Source organism: Megalops cyprinoides, chromosome 20 (assembly GCF_013368585.1).
Source record: "Megalops cyprinoides isolate fMegCyp1 chromosome 20, fMegCyp1.pri, whole genome shotgun sequence".
NCBI lineage: Eukaryota > Metazoa > Chordata > Actinopteri > Elopiformes > Megalopidae > Megalops > Megalops cyprinoides.
Window position 1 is genome coordinate 22,603,367 of NC_050602.1, and position 16,884 is coordinate 22,620,250.

The 16,884-nt window shown below is 42.6% G+C and overlaps 1 protein-coding gene across 1 annotated transcript in view; it reads left to right on the forward strand.

Annotated features, from left to right (window-relative positions):
• Positions 1 to 2,582: 2,582 nt before the first annotated feature.
• Positions 2,583 to 16,884, forward strand: part of st6galnac5a (ST6 (alpha-N-acetyl-neuraminyl-2,3-beta-galactosyl-1,3)-N-acetylgalactosaminide alpha-2,6-sialyltransferase 5a) — a 33,371-nt gene continuing 19,069 nt past the window's right edge. Inside the window, exons 1-2 of the mRNA XM_036554460.1 lie at positions 2,583 to 2,781; positions 3,810 to 4,013. Of these exons, the coding sequence (XP_036410353.1) occupies positions 2,767 to 2,781; positions 3,810 to 4,013 (219 nt within the window). The 5' untranslated portion in view covers positions 2,583 to 2,766. The remainder of the gene's footprint in view (positions 2,782 to 3,809; positions 4,014 to 16,884) is intronic.

The window sequence follows — 16,884 nt, forward strand, 5'->3', positions numbered from 1 at the left end:
GGAAAGCATCCAGAAAATTTGGCCCAGGGAGGTGTCCCTGCTGTCCCTATTACTTGTGATGTGAGCTTTCAAGAATAAAGTTTCTTCAGCATGGTTAAAGCAGCGTTCAAACAGACTTCTAATGCCCGAGATGCACAGATACACTTAAGCAATGTGAGCAAAGAGGAGAGATCACAGGAAAGCAGATCAGGGTGCACGAGTGTGTTAGCAGTTCTCAGGAGATCCTGTGATTTCTGAAATCATTTTATGCTTTGTGAAATATGGATACGTTCTTGCCACTGCAGAAACTGCCTGAATGATATTCCCGCTCCAGCATGCAACAGATAAGATTGAATCTGATGTCGCCATCAAATGAAGTGTTCATTTGCACCGTCAAATGTGTAAATTAGATATTGTTGTGATGTGAGGCTGTTTGCTGTTTATTGGTTTTGAAGACACGATGTATGTGACAAAGACAAATTTCCATTTCATGTCAGGTATAATAGACCTATAAAGACTTTACATTTGGATTTGAATGTATGACAGCCACAGACAGTTCCACAATTTTGAACCAGACCCTTACTGACATAATGGATCAGCGATTAGGGGTAATTAATGCAGAAGACAGTGTTCTCATAATACACAACATTGCGGGGACTTGGAAGATACAGGACAGGGCTCCAAAAACAGGGCTGTCAGCTCTCAAATTATCCTATAAAGCATTGATGGTTCTCCAGCATCAGTTCTGACATCCCTTTCGACCTCTTTGGAAAGCCCTCAGTATAAAATACATTTTGTCAGAATGTCTACATCACAGTGACATAAACTCAGCACCCCATCAAGTGCCCCTTGCTGTCAATCTTTATAATTAAGGACACCGAGAACTTCAAGTGATGCTTCAAATATTAGATATGAATAGACATTTCCACTGTGGAATAAACACGTCCCGTTATTTAGCTCCATTTTACTGAAAGATGATTGATGAGTAATTCAGGCTAGTAAATGGAAGTCACACTGTACAGATATTTCTAGATTACAGGCTTATATTGGCAGCATTTTATTAATACACTGTCAGACAGAATGCTCTGTAGGGAATCTGCAGGGCTGAAAAGGGCTGAGGATTTGTGGTTACCTCGTAAAGAGCATCCACAGCGTTCATCAGAGGAAATTATGATGTCATGCCCACTGATGCCTGAATGGTAGCTAAAGTTCCCAGGGTTTCTTTTTTTGTGATCAAATTTTTTATTGGTTTCAAGGAGATGACAGTGTACAAAATACAGCAGACATTAGAAACAGAAGCAGCAGAAACAGAACCGCGTCATACACAACATGGACAATGAGGGCTCATAAACGCACACCCCTGTGTATAGATAGAATAAGCTCTGGAATGGTTGGAGGGTCCCCTTCTCTGAGGTGGCAGGGTGGTGCATTGGTAAGGAGCAGGGCTTGGAACCCAAGGGTTGCTGGTTCAGTTCCCCACTGGCCAACTGCAGCCAAATATCCAGCCGTATGAAATGAAAGTGTGCTATCTAAGTTGCTCTGGAGAAGAGCATCTGTTAAGCACTCAATGGCCCAGGCCTGTTTTTTTTTTTTTTCTCCAACACTGGCTCAGAAGTGATGAAGCTGACTGCTGCTGGCAGAGCCACCAAATCCCTGCTTTCCTTCATCTATCTGGGCTGCTGTGAATGAGACCAAAGCTGTTGCCTTGCTTTGCTATTGACAGTAACTCCTTCATTATCCGTCACTGCTCCTTAAGCTCCATGACAATAAGACGCCAGAGTAATCTACCCACTGTCTCCCTGTGGTGTTTATATTCATGTCTAAAATGGTGTTCTTGTACTGTATGTAGGGTATGTTATGGTACTTTGCATGGGTTTTGCTCCTTGTTGATTTTTTTTTTTTTTTTTTTGCTTACGATGTAAACTTGCTTTTTAAATTGTCTTGGGTAATGGTCTGCCAAAGAAAGACCTGTGTAATGTTATGACAATACTGTGCTTCCACACTTTATGGTGTGCTTCTACAAAAATATAAGCGTAACTTGCTCTGATATTGTGTGATTCCAGCTGACCAATACTCCTGAGATGTTATTACAAATAAAATCTAAATAAAAATCTGTAAACAGTGAGTGATTTGTGTGTGGCATAATCTTAACAATACAGAAGGACTCTATGCCATTCACACATATCGTTATTATTCTTATTTATATCTACATTTTATTTATTTATTTTTTATTATTTATTTGCAAATATGACTGAGCTTTTATAACTTGGAATTAGACAGCTTTACACTTATCAGTTTTATTTGTGATATCGCATTTTTACAATTGAATTGTCGCAAAGCGCCGAACGTAGTGCATTTTCCATAGGTAAGCGAAAATGCAAGAAGCCCACAACTAATTGGGAAACAACTGGATAATTATTTCCTGACCCCGGGAATAATCAACGTTAATATTGCAGAGGAGTGCGGTTGTTGTAAAATGGAATGCCTTTGTTCTCTATACTCTAAATCCGACCTCAAACACAGTGAACTTTAAGACCATGAAGAGTTACAGTGGCAACATCTGCCTACAGCTCTCGTTCTGTGCATTACAGTGAGAGAATGGCTTTAGTCTATACCCGCACGAACAATAATCTGACATAACAGCGATGCACTCTCTAGCGGATCAGATGTGTTCCAGCCGGACCGAGGATGTGATGGGGATTTTCGGTCTCCACCTAGTTTGATTTACTATGAGGGAAAGTGGACCTACATGTGCAGATCCGTTGAAATAGGGGAGCGCACCACAAAATGAAGACACCGATGGTAACAGCTTTCTGTCATACTTTTGCGGAATGTGTAATGATCGAAATAGTCGAGTTCTGCTGCTATTAAATCATCGTTCTTGAGAGCATTGCTTTTCCTCCGCTGGCAACTACAATAGCCCCGCACATGCCAGATTAAAGTAAATTAAAATAATGGCATGTATGATTCAATAGTCCTAGCCTACAGATGCCTGTCTGACTGGGCAACGAATTTGATAGTACAATATAGCTAATTTTTTAAAACTAAATTATTTTATTTTTATACATGCATTTTTGTATTTGATGCATCGAAAAGCTTAAAGAAGCAAAGGCGAATATGATTCATACAGTCATTCGTTCAGGACTTCATAAACTATATCTAAGCGTGAATTCTGGAATGTTTAATAATATTTTTACATTATTACATACAAAATGCTCCAGCGTTAAATTTACAGTATGCATGTCAGTTAAAACGAATTGAAACACAGCTCAGAGGTGAAGACTACCCAACATATTTGGTATAATTAAAATCAATTATTTGTTGTCAGAGACGCAACCAGTCATCCACCTGTAATATAGTAGGTTGTCATAAGATCTTTCGAATCTGTTATCACAAAACGGTGCAATTAGCCTCAATCACTGAGAGATACAGTATGTTTAAATCTGTTTTAAGGTTGCATCAGTTACAGTGAAATACTCCTTACAACATTGTTGTCATAAGTTGCATTTAAAATACCTCTCTATTATTTATTTATTTATTATTTGGAGAGGGTCGCGTGGGGCGCATGTGTCAGAGCATAATTCATGTTTTTATCATGCTGTCTGAAAACTGACTATATGTCAGCATGTCAGTACCAGTACTTAATCGTATAAGCGCGAAAGTCTTAAAAAAATTGGAGGTTCGCTGAATCAAAAATTTCGACTTAAGCACTGTAAACATGAATTTCCAGTTTGAATATCTGCGGTATGATTTTTTTTTTTTCGCATAACTTATTTTTTCTGATGTAAATGCAGTGAAGGTTTATGATGCCCCGGCTTTCTCTGTTTTAGCGTCATGGCGTGGCAGTGTTTCTCGTGGTTACCATGTGTACCAGCTTGCTGCTCGTGTATAACACTAGCTACAACAACACGTCCAGGGATCAAAATGAAGTCGATCGCCGGCAGAACGAACTACCCCCCAAAACCCAAAACGTTAAGGCACAAACCCCCCAGATATCGGCCTTACAGGGATACAGCAGCATCATTGATCACAAGGTAAGCTTGAACATATGCTCCCGTATTGAAAATAAATAGTTAATCGAATCGTCTAACGTTGACAATTTGTAATTTGTGAAATTAAACCCATGGCAGTGATAGTTTGATCATAAATTAGTGCGGACTTGTCCATAACAGTATAGTGCGGTACACTACAGTACTGACTTTTTTTCCTTTCAAAACTAGAAGCTAATCAGTCAGCTTCAGTTTGTTCTGAGTGCATTTATTGTTTCAAATATTTATGTTTCACCTTTAGCAATGTTTAAAGAAGCCCATAACAAATCTGACTGATCATTGTCATATATTGGTAACACACAATTTGCTATGCTATAAGAGCTACCTCAAAGGTACTCTGAGCTGTAGACAACCAAACCAAGTCAAAAAATCAGCTGTCTATTATAAGTTTGACATTTATAAACGTGCTTCTGCATTATTCTTGTATATGTGCAAATTAGTGATAAAAGGTTGTGCTCACCTGTTAGTGTGGATCATGGGTGACATATTTGTAAACCATGCTGCAGGCTGTTCAGGAAAGAACTCAGTACAGTGTATAAGACGTTGGCTGTTCTATTGCCTGATATAAACTATTCATCTTTGAAAGGGGGAAAGGGGGCCCATATTCCTTGATGTTTTTGTGTGTGTGTGTGTGTGTGCGTGTGCATGAGTGTGCGTGTGCGTGTGTGTGTGTGTATGTGTATGTGTGTGTGTGTGTGTGTGTGTGTGTGTGTGTGTGTGTGTGTGTGTGTGCGTGTGTGTGTGTGTGTGTGTGTGTGCGCGCACATGGCACTACACACTTGAATTATTTATTGTTTTGTATAAGAAGTACCACTATGTTGCTATATTGACTATTGTTTTCTTCGCAGTACAGTTAGTGTTAACATACAAACAGCTAGCTAAGTGATTGTGCTGAGGGGTTATGCCAGGGACTGCACAGAATCACTTCAGTTACTCAGTCCAGTGAACATTGGAGTGAGTACCATCCATACAGCGACACAGAGGTAGCATCTGTGCCTCTCTTGACATGGGGGTGTATCTGGTGGAATTAATAACTTTCATAACTCCTCTCCTTTCAGTGGTCCCAGTACACTCTCTCTCCATATTCATCCGTCTTCCTGATAGGAAGGTTTAGGCCAGAACTCAAAGGAAACCCTGGTGAGATTTTAAACGGGTAACTGATAAAGCTTTTGGTATTTCCCCCTGGTCAGAGCTGGCAGGGCTTTGGAAATCCTCTCCCAAGGCATTCTAGATTTATCTCTACTCAGTCTTGTCATGAATTAAGGAGAAGAGGAAAAGAGGAACCAGGCATGTGAATTTAAGTCTGACAATTTAAAGATTACACGATGCTCAGTGCTGTTAGGCCCCCGTCAGCGAACTGACAATAACCTGAAGGGCTGCCCACAAGCCTAATCACCATGGATTTCTTATTGGGTTATTGTGAGTCTGTTTATGTTCTGGGAGGCTCGCAGTGACTAGCCCTGTTTTTACCCGATGTTCACAGGCCACTTCTCTGAGCTCATAGTCAATGCAGAAACTGTGCTCTGAAAAAAATGCTTCCAGACTTGGCGTTCTGGGCCTTTTGTTTCTCTCTGTTAGGAACAAAAAACACCATTGTGGCTTACATTTGAGGTGTGGAGTGGGTATGAGTGTAGATGAAGGGGGGAAGGGGGGGGGGGGGGTGCGGGGGATGACGGGCGTGGGCGGGGGTCCTGGCTCCAACATGACAAAGCTCGCAGCTGAAATCGCCTCTCAGTCACAGACCTCACCGCCACTGAGTGATCCCCAAACCCCCGGCTTGCCGCCTGGCCCTGAACGCCACCTCTTGTCGAAATGTATAATGGATGGGTTATGCATGAAATATTTAGCTACAGATAATTTCCCGAAAGGGTGGGTTTCCTGGTCCATGGTATCCACAACTTCTTTCAGAAAGTCACAGTTCAGTAGAGCTGGATTCTCAAACTGCGGGATCTGAGTGCCGAGTCCCCAGAATGCATCTGGTGAAATTTTAAAGAAAACTCAAATTTTACCTGGCCTTGGTGTCCTTGGCAGGTATGTGATCTCTCTATGGATGGAACTGCTGAGGATGTTGATGTTGTTGAGGGATGAATAATTTGTCAGTATCATTAAATATCTAACAAATATGTTTTTGTGGTTAGGACCTGAAGAAAAAGCTGACGTTATTTCCATTTCACTTGACACTGATTAGATAAATTTTTGCTTGAGTAGAATTTCAAAACCGCACAAAACTTACCAAAATATTATGCTGACATTTTTTTCTCATCAAAAAGCTGTGCCAAAATCACTTGGAATATTTTTTAAAAAATCAGATGATGAAATCAAAGAACCCATTCGAAGCTACAGCGTTCCTCTCTGATTGTGGCAACACATGGGTTCAGTAGTAAACAATGTATTGGATGATGAAGCCCAGTGCCTTCGCATTATCAGGGGTATTTGTAAGTATTGATTCCTTACCTTGTAATGTGGGCAGGCAATGCTACAAAAATAAATGCTCCATTTATTGTTCCATGGCTTTTTCTCGCAGAGATATACTCACTGACACGTTTTCTAATCGATAACATCTCTGACTCATAACTTGAGGGTTGCGGGTCGTAGATGGGACCGCGGTGTGAAACTGAATTACAGTAGTCTGTTTGCCCGGCCTGCGTATCTGGTTCATTAGTTTAATGTAAGCATGGGAAGCTGACCCAGCTAAGACTGTCCGCGAAGTGAATAAATCTTCCGAGCGACGGAGAGCAGGTGTTGCCGCATGTGCCCGCAGTTCATCCACAAGGCGTTTACGTTGGACTCTTTGATCCAGATCACCAGCTCCAAATTCAATTAGTCCCGGGCCAGCTGCGGTCGAGACGGCTGTTTTCAATCAGCGGCGAAAAACACTGGCGATGTGTCAGTTAGCAGGCAGTGTAAATACACCTGGAGGAGAGGGGCGCGGGGGAAAGGGGAGGGGCCTGGGAGGGAGGAGGGGACTCTCTTTGGGCATGTTTTGTGTGTAGATGGGTGCTGCTTCTGATCTGCCCGCGCTGGGAAGAGGAACGTGTGTCAGGATAATCAAGTTGGGGGGGGGGGGGGGGGGCACTCCCAGAAGCCCCCTCCAGCTGGACCTGCGGAACCACCTTAAAAATGTACCTCAGAGTCTCTGGCACTGCCTTTAAGACAGTCCTTTTCATACCACATGCAGATGCGGGGGAAAGTATTGCAGCTGCACAAATCACAGGGACCAGCACGCTCTTCAGTGTGTAACAATAAGAGGGAGCAGCTGGAGCCAGAGATCCTCATGTCTTCTTCCGCCCATGTTCCTGCATCGACCGGATCTTCTCTGGTGTTCATCAGATCCACACCCATCCAACATCCATTTCACTAAGGGATATAGCCAACCACTTTACCTGCTTACCCTGAATGGCCCACATGGAATTTAGACGTAACCTACCCTCTGCAACCCCAAGTCAATTGTTAGCAAAATTATAAGCAGTGGCTCTGTGTACGTTTGTTGAGGAGAGATACTGTCACTTATTAAAAGCTGTGACACCGCCTCCAGGGGGTGGGGGGTGGGGATACCAAAGCAACATTCATAAAATAAAGAAGTCCTATTTTATCCTGTCAAAGAGGCAGTCTCAGGCAGCGGTTCTCCTGAAAATATCTGAAACAGTATGTCACCAAGCCTTTGAATGCATATTTCTCTGAAGAAACGGTGACTGTGTTTGATAGCATATTGCTTGTGTTAGAATAGTTTACATTCATTTTGCCACTAACCATATTGCTGCACAGTTTTTTTGTGTGCATTTCAGTCTAAACAATCTGATTTTTCCACACATATGTCATCGTTAACCTGTGTACATGACATTTTCACAGTTTGTGATTTTGATTACAGACAAACAGTGCCATAGTTGCTGGTTTTTTTTCTATCTGAAAAAAGCTCTAGCTGTAGAGGACCATGAATTCTTAGCATATACGGTGTGGCATTGGTTGTCAACGAGACAGTGTTCACACATTGCGTAAGGATCAGTGATCACGTATGAGGGCTTTGTCATGGATAACATCGGTTTTGCCATCCCATGCGCTGTGTTGAGGAACATCTGATACTTGCTGGAGTGCTGGAGTTTGAGTAATCCCATCCCGTATTAATAAACAGTGATTAATGGAGCCAGGACAGGACCAGAGGAAAGAGGCTGATTTGTTTACCCTGAACATCACACTTGAAAATAATCTTCTCTTTGGGAGAGAAGTAGTTCTCTCAGGTGGCAGTGTAGCATAGCGGTGAGGAGCAAGGCTTATATCAAAAAGGTTCTGGTTTGATTCCCCACTGGGGCTGCTGTACCCTTGGGCAAGGCACTTAATCCAGAATAGCCTCAGTAAAATATCCGGCTGTATAAATGGATAACGTAAAAATTGTAACCTATGTAAATTGCTCCGGATAAGAGTGGACATTTTCTGTGGTGTTTTTTAGCACCAACACAGCTGATGACTATCATTACCAACTGCTGTGTATTATCATCTTTAATCCTCCATTCGTTTGTATTGATTTCTCAACACCCTCGATAAGGCCTTGTGCTAAGCCAATTAATACTAAATTCACAGTTAATTGCGTTGCATTGCCTCACATACAAAAGTAATGTGACAATTATCAAATCGCCATACTATTGGGACAGAAGGTAATGTATTCAATCGATAATGCCATGTCTTAAACCTGTTCAGGAAATCCAGATCCCTTTTGCTACTACTGTATGTCACTGTAACTGTATGTTGTGGATTGTATTGGATGCTTTTAGACTCTCTAGTGCACTGCAGCTGTTAAGAGCAGACATGTTGGCAGATAGATCCCTTCACACTACTTTCAGCTCACAAGAACTGCTTACTGAGAGAATGGGTTGTTTTTTTAAGGGTGAAGTCTTAAGGACCAAATAATACAAACCCATTTAAAACACTTGTCTCATTTTAACACAGCACCCGTAATAATGAAATCATGTTGAACAAATTTTGTTGAAAACAGCAGCAGTCATAGGGAGATAATCTAAATTTAATTAATATCTAGCGGATTTAAATGTGAGTTGTGACACCTTGCTGAAAATTGTCTCCTGAGCAAGTGGACACTGTAATCTCATGAGGGGGTGAGCAGTATTTATGGATTGTAAAGTACATGTTTTAGTCTTGCTAAGCCTCTGGTATTTCAAATTATTTTTGTCCTGTAGACAACCATGCTATTACCAATGCATACTAATACGCTAACTGTTGTTTACAACAATATAAGCCGATTTGAATTAATGTGAACAAAAGTGCAAATGTTTTGCACGTTCCAAACACGCCCGCGATTACCGAAATTGTAGATTTTAGGGCTCAGTTTATTTTGCCCCACAACAGTCCCTTTCAATCAACCAGCACCCAAGATAATCTTTCATAAAATGCTTCAGCTGAAAGTGGAAATATTGAGAGTACACGGCAAGTCCTAAGAAATGCATTTCAGCCCAGTGTTCTCTCTCTCAAAGATTTGAATTTTTCTCAAATGTATTTTTGGCTTCCAGTTCCTCAGTGTGTCTGATATGGCGTCTCTCTCTTATTTCTCCATGCCTACGTGTGTCTGACATCGCACCCGTCTCCTTTCTCTCTCCTCCAAAAGACCCACCAGTACCTGCTGCAAATTTTTTTTTTTCAATTTCCAGCTGTTTATTCGAAAAGATCCAAAATTCTTTCCTAATCCTTTGATTGGGCTCCCTTTTCCAGCTGAGACAACAGCAAATGTATTACGTTTCATACAATGGAAACAAACCTTGATTTACCCGCTCGGCAGGGCATAGAAACAGGTATGAGAATGTTTGTGAATGATACACCCTCAGATGCCATTAAAACTGGCAGCATTCAATAAAATTGCAAACTATGTCAGGCACTGGAAATTAGGCAAACTCTGGCATTCATTACTCTATTAATTTAGAGATCGCTACAGGAGGGCGGATTCAGCAATTAAAAAGAAAAGACCTGTCACTAATTGGCCGTTTAATTTGATTGGTGTGCACTGGAGAAATGGCGGGGCATTGGTGGTTATTATAGATCAAACAGAAGGAGCCGAAAGGGGGCAGAGGCTCATGTATAATAGATGAAAGAGTTTTTAAGAATAGATACCTGACCCTCTTTCTAGGGGCGCCCGGGAGGATACTATGGGAGGCTAGCACGGCAGGAAAGTTTTTGTTTGGACGATCGGAGCACTTACAACCAGTCCTCGCGAGAGTCATTGATGCAGTGTTTGCTATTAAGCAGCTCCCCAGAGGCTCATTCCCAAACACTTAATGACTTTAAGCAGAAAACATGCAATAAATATCAAGCTCCAATTAATCATACATCAAATGATGAGTGCAGAGAGAGACAAAAGCCAGCTTAGCCGCCAGAGAACAGGTCTCGGTGTCATTGAAGGCAGAGCTCTGTAGGAAATAAACACCCTCATGGTGACTGAGAGGGTAAACTGTGGTTCACTTCCGCCGGCTGTGATTGACAGAGAAGCCCCTCGATGCAATAACCTTGTGTCCTCAGGCCCTGATGGGGGGATCCATCACTCTCTCTCCACTCCTCTATCCCAGAATTCCCGCTTTTGCTTCCTGTTGGGGCGCAGATCCCTCCCGGCCTCATTTCCCCCCCTTTATCGTTTTCGAGAATCACGTGCGCGGACACGCAACCGAGCTAAGCTGAAAGCGATCACCGCCACAGTCCTCCTCCCTCCCCCACCCCAACCCCCTCAGTGGCTCAAAGAGACATCTCCCCCGAAGAGCCGCTGACCTTTAAGGTGTCAGCTGCGGCATCATCAATCTGCGCTGGCCTTTAAACCTGGTAATCACCGTTCCTGTCGATGCGGTAAATCTCTGCCATAGCAGGCCCCCTCAGCATCCTCCACCAGCACCCTCCACTGCACTTGTAAGCCCCTGATTGTGAGGCCTGGTTGTAGATGCTATCAGCAGCAGAGGAGAGGCGGGCAGCAGTTTATCAGATCAGAGTGGGAGAATCCGGCCGCCCAGCTCTCTTTTCTAGTGTTTATTGTTTCGTCTGAGACAATCTGTGTCTACGCCACAGACAGAAAAACATACAATGGGTTTGCCTCAGATGTTGCATGATTGTAGGTGCAGATGCAAGTGTTATTTCACTTGAATAATGGGTAACGCCATTCCATCTGTGTTGGGTTAGACCTGTTCTGTTGAAATTCAGTAGCCATGCATTTGACCTTTGACCTTAGCTTTGTCGTTATCTCAGTGAATAATTCACAGCTCTATTTTGTTTGTAATGATGCTCAATTAATGGGAGAAATTGTACTTTTCCCCCCAAACACAAGAGGGTAAGACCAGGACATTTGTAAAATGAAATGCATGCACTATATAATTTTGCTGGAAATGGAGAAATCTGCACAGGGAATAATTTCTCATTTGTTAAACAGCAACAGCACTCAAGAGTGTTTGTAACAGCAGAGCGGTTAATGTTCATTTTTGGGTTTTGTTTGTTTTTATTAAGAGCTCATTCATTACATCAGATTGGTACCATTTGTCAGAGCGTAAACTGAACAAGGTTGTCTTATTTGTGCTACTATTTGAAACAGTACCAAAAGGAGCTAAGTAATCATTTACAGCTGATTTTTGTACTATTTTTGAAATATTGATGAATTAGGTCTGATATGTTACTCTTTTCACTTACTCTTTCGTTGTGAGTAAGGTACAAAACACTTTCTTCAATCTCTATATTGAAATTGGTTTACATTCTTAAATTTTTGATTTTCGAAGGTGCTTTATCTTGCTGTAATATACTTTATTGTATACCCTATATAGCCATATATTTGTGATGCCCACAGTACATAGAAGCAGGCTCTTTTAGTCAAATTGGTGGGAAAATGGGGCTATCTTGCAATGGTGATCCAGAGAAAGCCTCAGTTGTTTAAGTGGAACAAACCCCAAAAGTATTCTGATATGTACGACTCCGTTGTAGTTAAAAGCGTGATTTAGTTACATTTATAAAGACAGCCTAATTTATTTAAATTGGAGAGTTGAGAGTCCTTTTTAATCCTAGCGCATAATTTTGTGATCTGATGAAGGGAAAGAAAAAGACCTTTGTGAAAATACCGCACCTTTTAATACAAATGCAGCTGTTTGCCGATGGAAATGTCTTTTGACAGAATTCTGTTTTAAGTGAGAGATCGTCTATCTGGGGATGTGTGGCTGAAAAGGTCATATGCAGACACATTCGGCTAATGGCCCAATCTAACTTTGGCCCATCACACCTATCGATTTTTTTTATCAGCTGAAAAGGAGCATGCCGCGGCAGTACATGCGAGGCGAACTGCGTATGAATAACACATCATCTCTCCAGTCATGAGAGTTGCTTCATCACTCATCTGTAGGATTGGGAAAAATTGAGGCTACCTTTAAATATCAAGTCCATGGATCATGATGGTACGTGAGAGACAAGGCAGTTAGTCTAACAGAAATAGAATTGGGGGAAGCTTGTTAGTCCCAGCTCTTCTGCCCTGAGCTAAGAACACCCCACAGGTGAAGGAGCATCAGATCTCAGGTCTCGCATTGAGCTGACTGTGCCTCCCGCTCTGACACCATTCCACTGATTTGTGGTTGCATGTGCTGTGCATTCCATTACATTATTGTCATTCAGCAGACGCGCTTATCCAGAGCAACTTACATAGGTTACAATTTTTTACATGTTATCCATTTATACAGCTGGATATTTACTGAGGCTTAGTATTAGAATTCTGGGCTTAGAATTTCAGGCAAAAAGTGTTATTTATAGTGAAGTCTGTATGTTGTTGTGTGTGGTGCTCATGAGCATACTGCTGGGGTTCACTGGGCTGTCCGACAGATGCGGGTGAGGGGTGCTGGGGCTATCTGGTTGCTGTAGACACCAATTAGACGGGGCCTGGGCAGAAACGGGGCCCTCGTTAGCACAGATCACTCTCACCCCCTAATCAGTAATGATCTGCTGGGCTTCCAGGATGAGAAAGTCAGGCCCATTAGAGGACTGTAGCATTCAGAGGTCTTCCTTTTTCTCGCTCTGCTACCAGAGCCGAGAGCTCATGGGGCGCGGAACAGTGTCTTCTCTCTGTCCTTCACGTCGGGAAAAGTTATAATGAGTCTCAAGTTGTCAGGCGAGCTTGGCTCCCACTTAATTGGAAGGGGAAGAAGCAGAGGAGGAGTCCTTTCTCGCATCGCCGTACGTGTCCGTCACCGCAGACGCTGCCAGAGAGAGAGGCTCTTTTCTGCACGGCCAAAGTCGGTCGACACTTTGACCCGCCTGCTTATCGCTAATTGAAGAACTGAAAGCAAGATGGTCTTTTTTTGTTTGTAGGGTGGAAAAAGTTAACAGAACTCCAGTCACTCTTCGGGTGAGTTTTTCCACATATTTCGATAAGACATCATTCATCTGAGGTCTGTCTCACCTTTGGGTGGCCCTAGCTTAACTCAGCCTGGTGCTTATCTTGTGTACTCGACTATTTTTGACTGGTGTCTGCTGCCTCTGCATTCCACATGCCCATTTATCACGACAAGGGGAGTGATACTGCCTTGGCCTGAGCCTTGGACCTCTGGTCATGTGTAAAGGCAGTGTCTGGGAGCTTAACACAGACCGCAAATTCAAACCGTGAAAGCACATGCCCTCTGAGCCCCGGGAGGGTCAAAGGTCAAGTGTGAGAAGCTCCCCGGAATTTGTGAGACGATGCGAGTCAGAGCGGCTAGAACACAGGTGTCACTTTCCTTGCCTTGCCTCCGAGACGACCTCTTAGGTCCTTTTTTTATGGCGAGTCAAACTAACGTAACAAGGAAAAGCCTTGTACATGTAGTCAGGAATGTGTTAAGCATGTTTGCCCGTGTGAGGACACACGGAAAGGGCCCTCGTGAGAAGGGGCTGGGTGGGAACGTGGGCTTTCTCGGAAGTCCCGTTGATGCGCGTGTCAGAAAGCTGAGGCGAGAGTGTCGAGCTTTTATTGCTGCACCCCTGTGTTTCCAGTCGCCTGCTCACCCCTGAATTCGATTGCTGCATTTATGATGTGCTCCAGTGCCAAACAAACAAAGCTTCCGGCGTGTTCCGTCCCACACGGGCCCGAAAAGCAATAATGAATGTGAAGTGCTGTTTTATTTCAATAAGCACACTTTCCAGAGATTGATCATTTGCATGGCGCTCGGGTTCTTTTGGGAGTTCCTCAGGTAGGAAATTATTGGTGAAATTGCAATTTCCACAGAAGGCTGCAAAGCAGAGTGTTTCATGCCTTTTTTATGCGCAAAACAATGCTTTTTTTAAACGTCTCGCATTTAAACCATGTTATCTTTGGCTGGATAGTAAATACATAACGGACTATTTCTGCAATCATAGCCAAAAACCCCAGAAAAGATCAATGTATTGCATAAAATCATTTATCTTCTACAGTGGGTTTTGCCCATGGCAGTGTTCAGCCTTTTAGTCTTGATTGATGAGCTTATCCACCATGCTGAGATAAAGAATGATGAAGCCATTATTTGTATTTTTTGGTGTAATCTTGCTGCAATAAGTCCTTTTGTCAATAGTATTTCCCTGGAGATTACCCGCATATTGCGAGCAGAAGTATTAATTATAGGTCAGCAAAAATTAGTCAGACACGGCTTTGGAGCAAGGCCAAGCAGCGCATTATTTACAGCATGGAAAAAAAAAATGTTTCATGGAACTCAAAAAAAAAAAACAAATTGAACATCAGCTCATGTTTTTGCGCGGTTAATCTTCAAATATTTACAGTGTGGATGTTGTGTTCCTAATTAGTCTAATCTTTGTTGTAAATGAAGCAAAGCGCAGATGAAAAATCCAGAGGAAATGGTCTGGATTCTGATGAGGCCCTTTTTTTTGCGTTGGATCCCCCTAAAATGTAAGAGATTGATTATTTATTACTGAACTAGGCTTATTAGGCAAGTAGAAACAACCTTACGTGTTAGCATGCTCAGAAATCCCATGACCTTCATGTGAACACGGTCAAATACAAAGTGGACAGTGGGATAGTTTTGCTCTGTTCTACGCCTTCGTTCTAAATAGTGTGCACTCCTCCTCCTGTGTACATCCAACATGCACTTCAGGACTGATGAGAAGGTTGAATTTATCTCACGCAACAAACAAAATGGCCTCGCATCTCCTTACTCTGGCGTGGCTTCACAGGGGGAAGTAAACTTTGGCGGGTGTACAAGTAATTGTGCTCATGTCTAAATATCCATCTTGTGGAATTAGGCGCTAAGTGTATGGATTACGGATCCAACCACCGAGCTGTACCACAAAGTAAACAAGGGCCTGTAACGACAGCTCCTTTTTGTAGGTGGTGATATTGAAGGTTGGGGCGCGCCGTCACCGGCTTTCTCATTTTGAAAATATGTTTTTAGAATGAGCTTATTAATCTGAATATGAATTGTACATGTTCTATAAAATAGTATATGTATAAAATGAATGTAAAATATGAATTTCATCAGAACACTTTTTTTAATGAGGTGGAGTGAATTGTATAGCTTATAAAATAATATAAATGTGAATTGTATACTTTATTTAAAATAGTATATAATATATATTGAAATATTATTATATAAAATGAATGTAAAATATGAATGTCATCAGAACTTAATGAGGTGGACAGAATGGTAGAGCTTTCTGACACTTTCCTAACTGTTGAGTTAGGCTAATAGGATTCTAAATTTGAGCCATTTCCATTAGTGAACTGTTGTCTGAACATGGCACACACTTCTGTACCCTCTGTTTCAGCCCTGTCATTTGAGCTGGCGTACTGAGTGTGTGACCAGGTTTGGGGCCTCAGAGCAGACATAATTAAGAATTAAAAGAATCTGACAGGTTGACAGAAGGTAAGAGAGCAGAGCCCACCTGACTTTGCACAGTTCGCACATACTTGGCCTTTTTACAATCAGCAGAGATGGACAAGCAGAGCTTCATGAGTCATGGCTGTCACGTTTCGACATGATTCGAGCCAATCAAAACGCATTGTACCCCGCCGCAGAGACACTGATTGCTGCAAAGAAGCCCCTGTGTCTTGCAGAGCGCTACCTTGCCGTGTTGCTCTGAGCCTTTTTCGCAATCCTGACAGTTGTACCGTAAGCACCGGTGTGATCATTCTGTGATGGCGACATTATAATCTGTTCAAATGTGCACGGGGGGGGGGGGGGGGGGGGAGGGGGGGGGGGGGGGGACGGGGGGGTGATGTAGCACCGGCGTGTGTCGTTGTGTGGAAAATCACTTCACGTTGGCAACCACTTCTGTGTTGTTTATATTTAGAGCCCGAAACGAATAAATGAGACTGAAATCTCATTTACAAAGGCATTCTCCCTTTTCCTTGCGATTCAATAGGCACTAATGAGCGCCTGGAAAGAGGCTCAGAATCATTCAGCACAGCTTGATGAATGTCGTGGGCGCAGGCAGCTGGCAAGGCGGCAAACATGACATTGAAACAATGTTGAACGCGGCGCAGTTTTTTTTTTCTTCTTCTTTTTCGGTTTGAATGGCAGGGGTAGGCTGCCATCACCAGCCCCCCCAGCGGCAATCAAAAGTGCCTGCTTTCTCTGAAGTGCCTCCCGCCTCGCGCTGGCGTTTTGCCAGGAGGTTGTATTGACAGCAACTGATGCCACATCTGGATCATAATGTATGTTGCTGTGTAAATATTGGCGTTCGCTCAATGCATTTGACTTCAGTCAAAAGCCTGCTCTGATATTTGGTATCACTGTTAATGCCAGATACCAGTACTGTCAGTATTGACTGACACAATAAAGTGATTTTGAGTATAAATACAAATGGGTACTATTTTTCTGTCCTAAATATCCACAGAAAGCTAGTACTGAAAGCTGTCGAGGTCATTCAATTTCTCTTGTCTGTG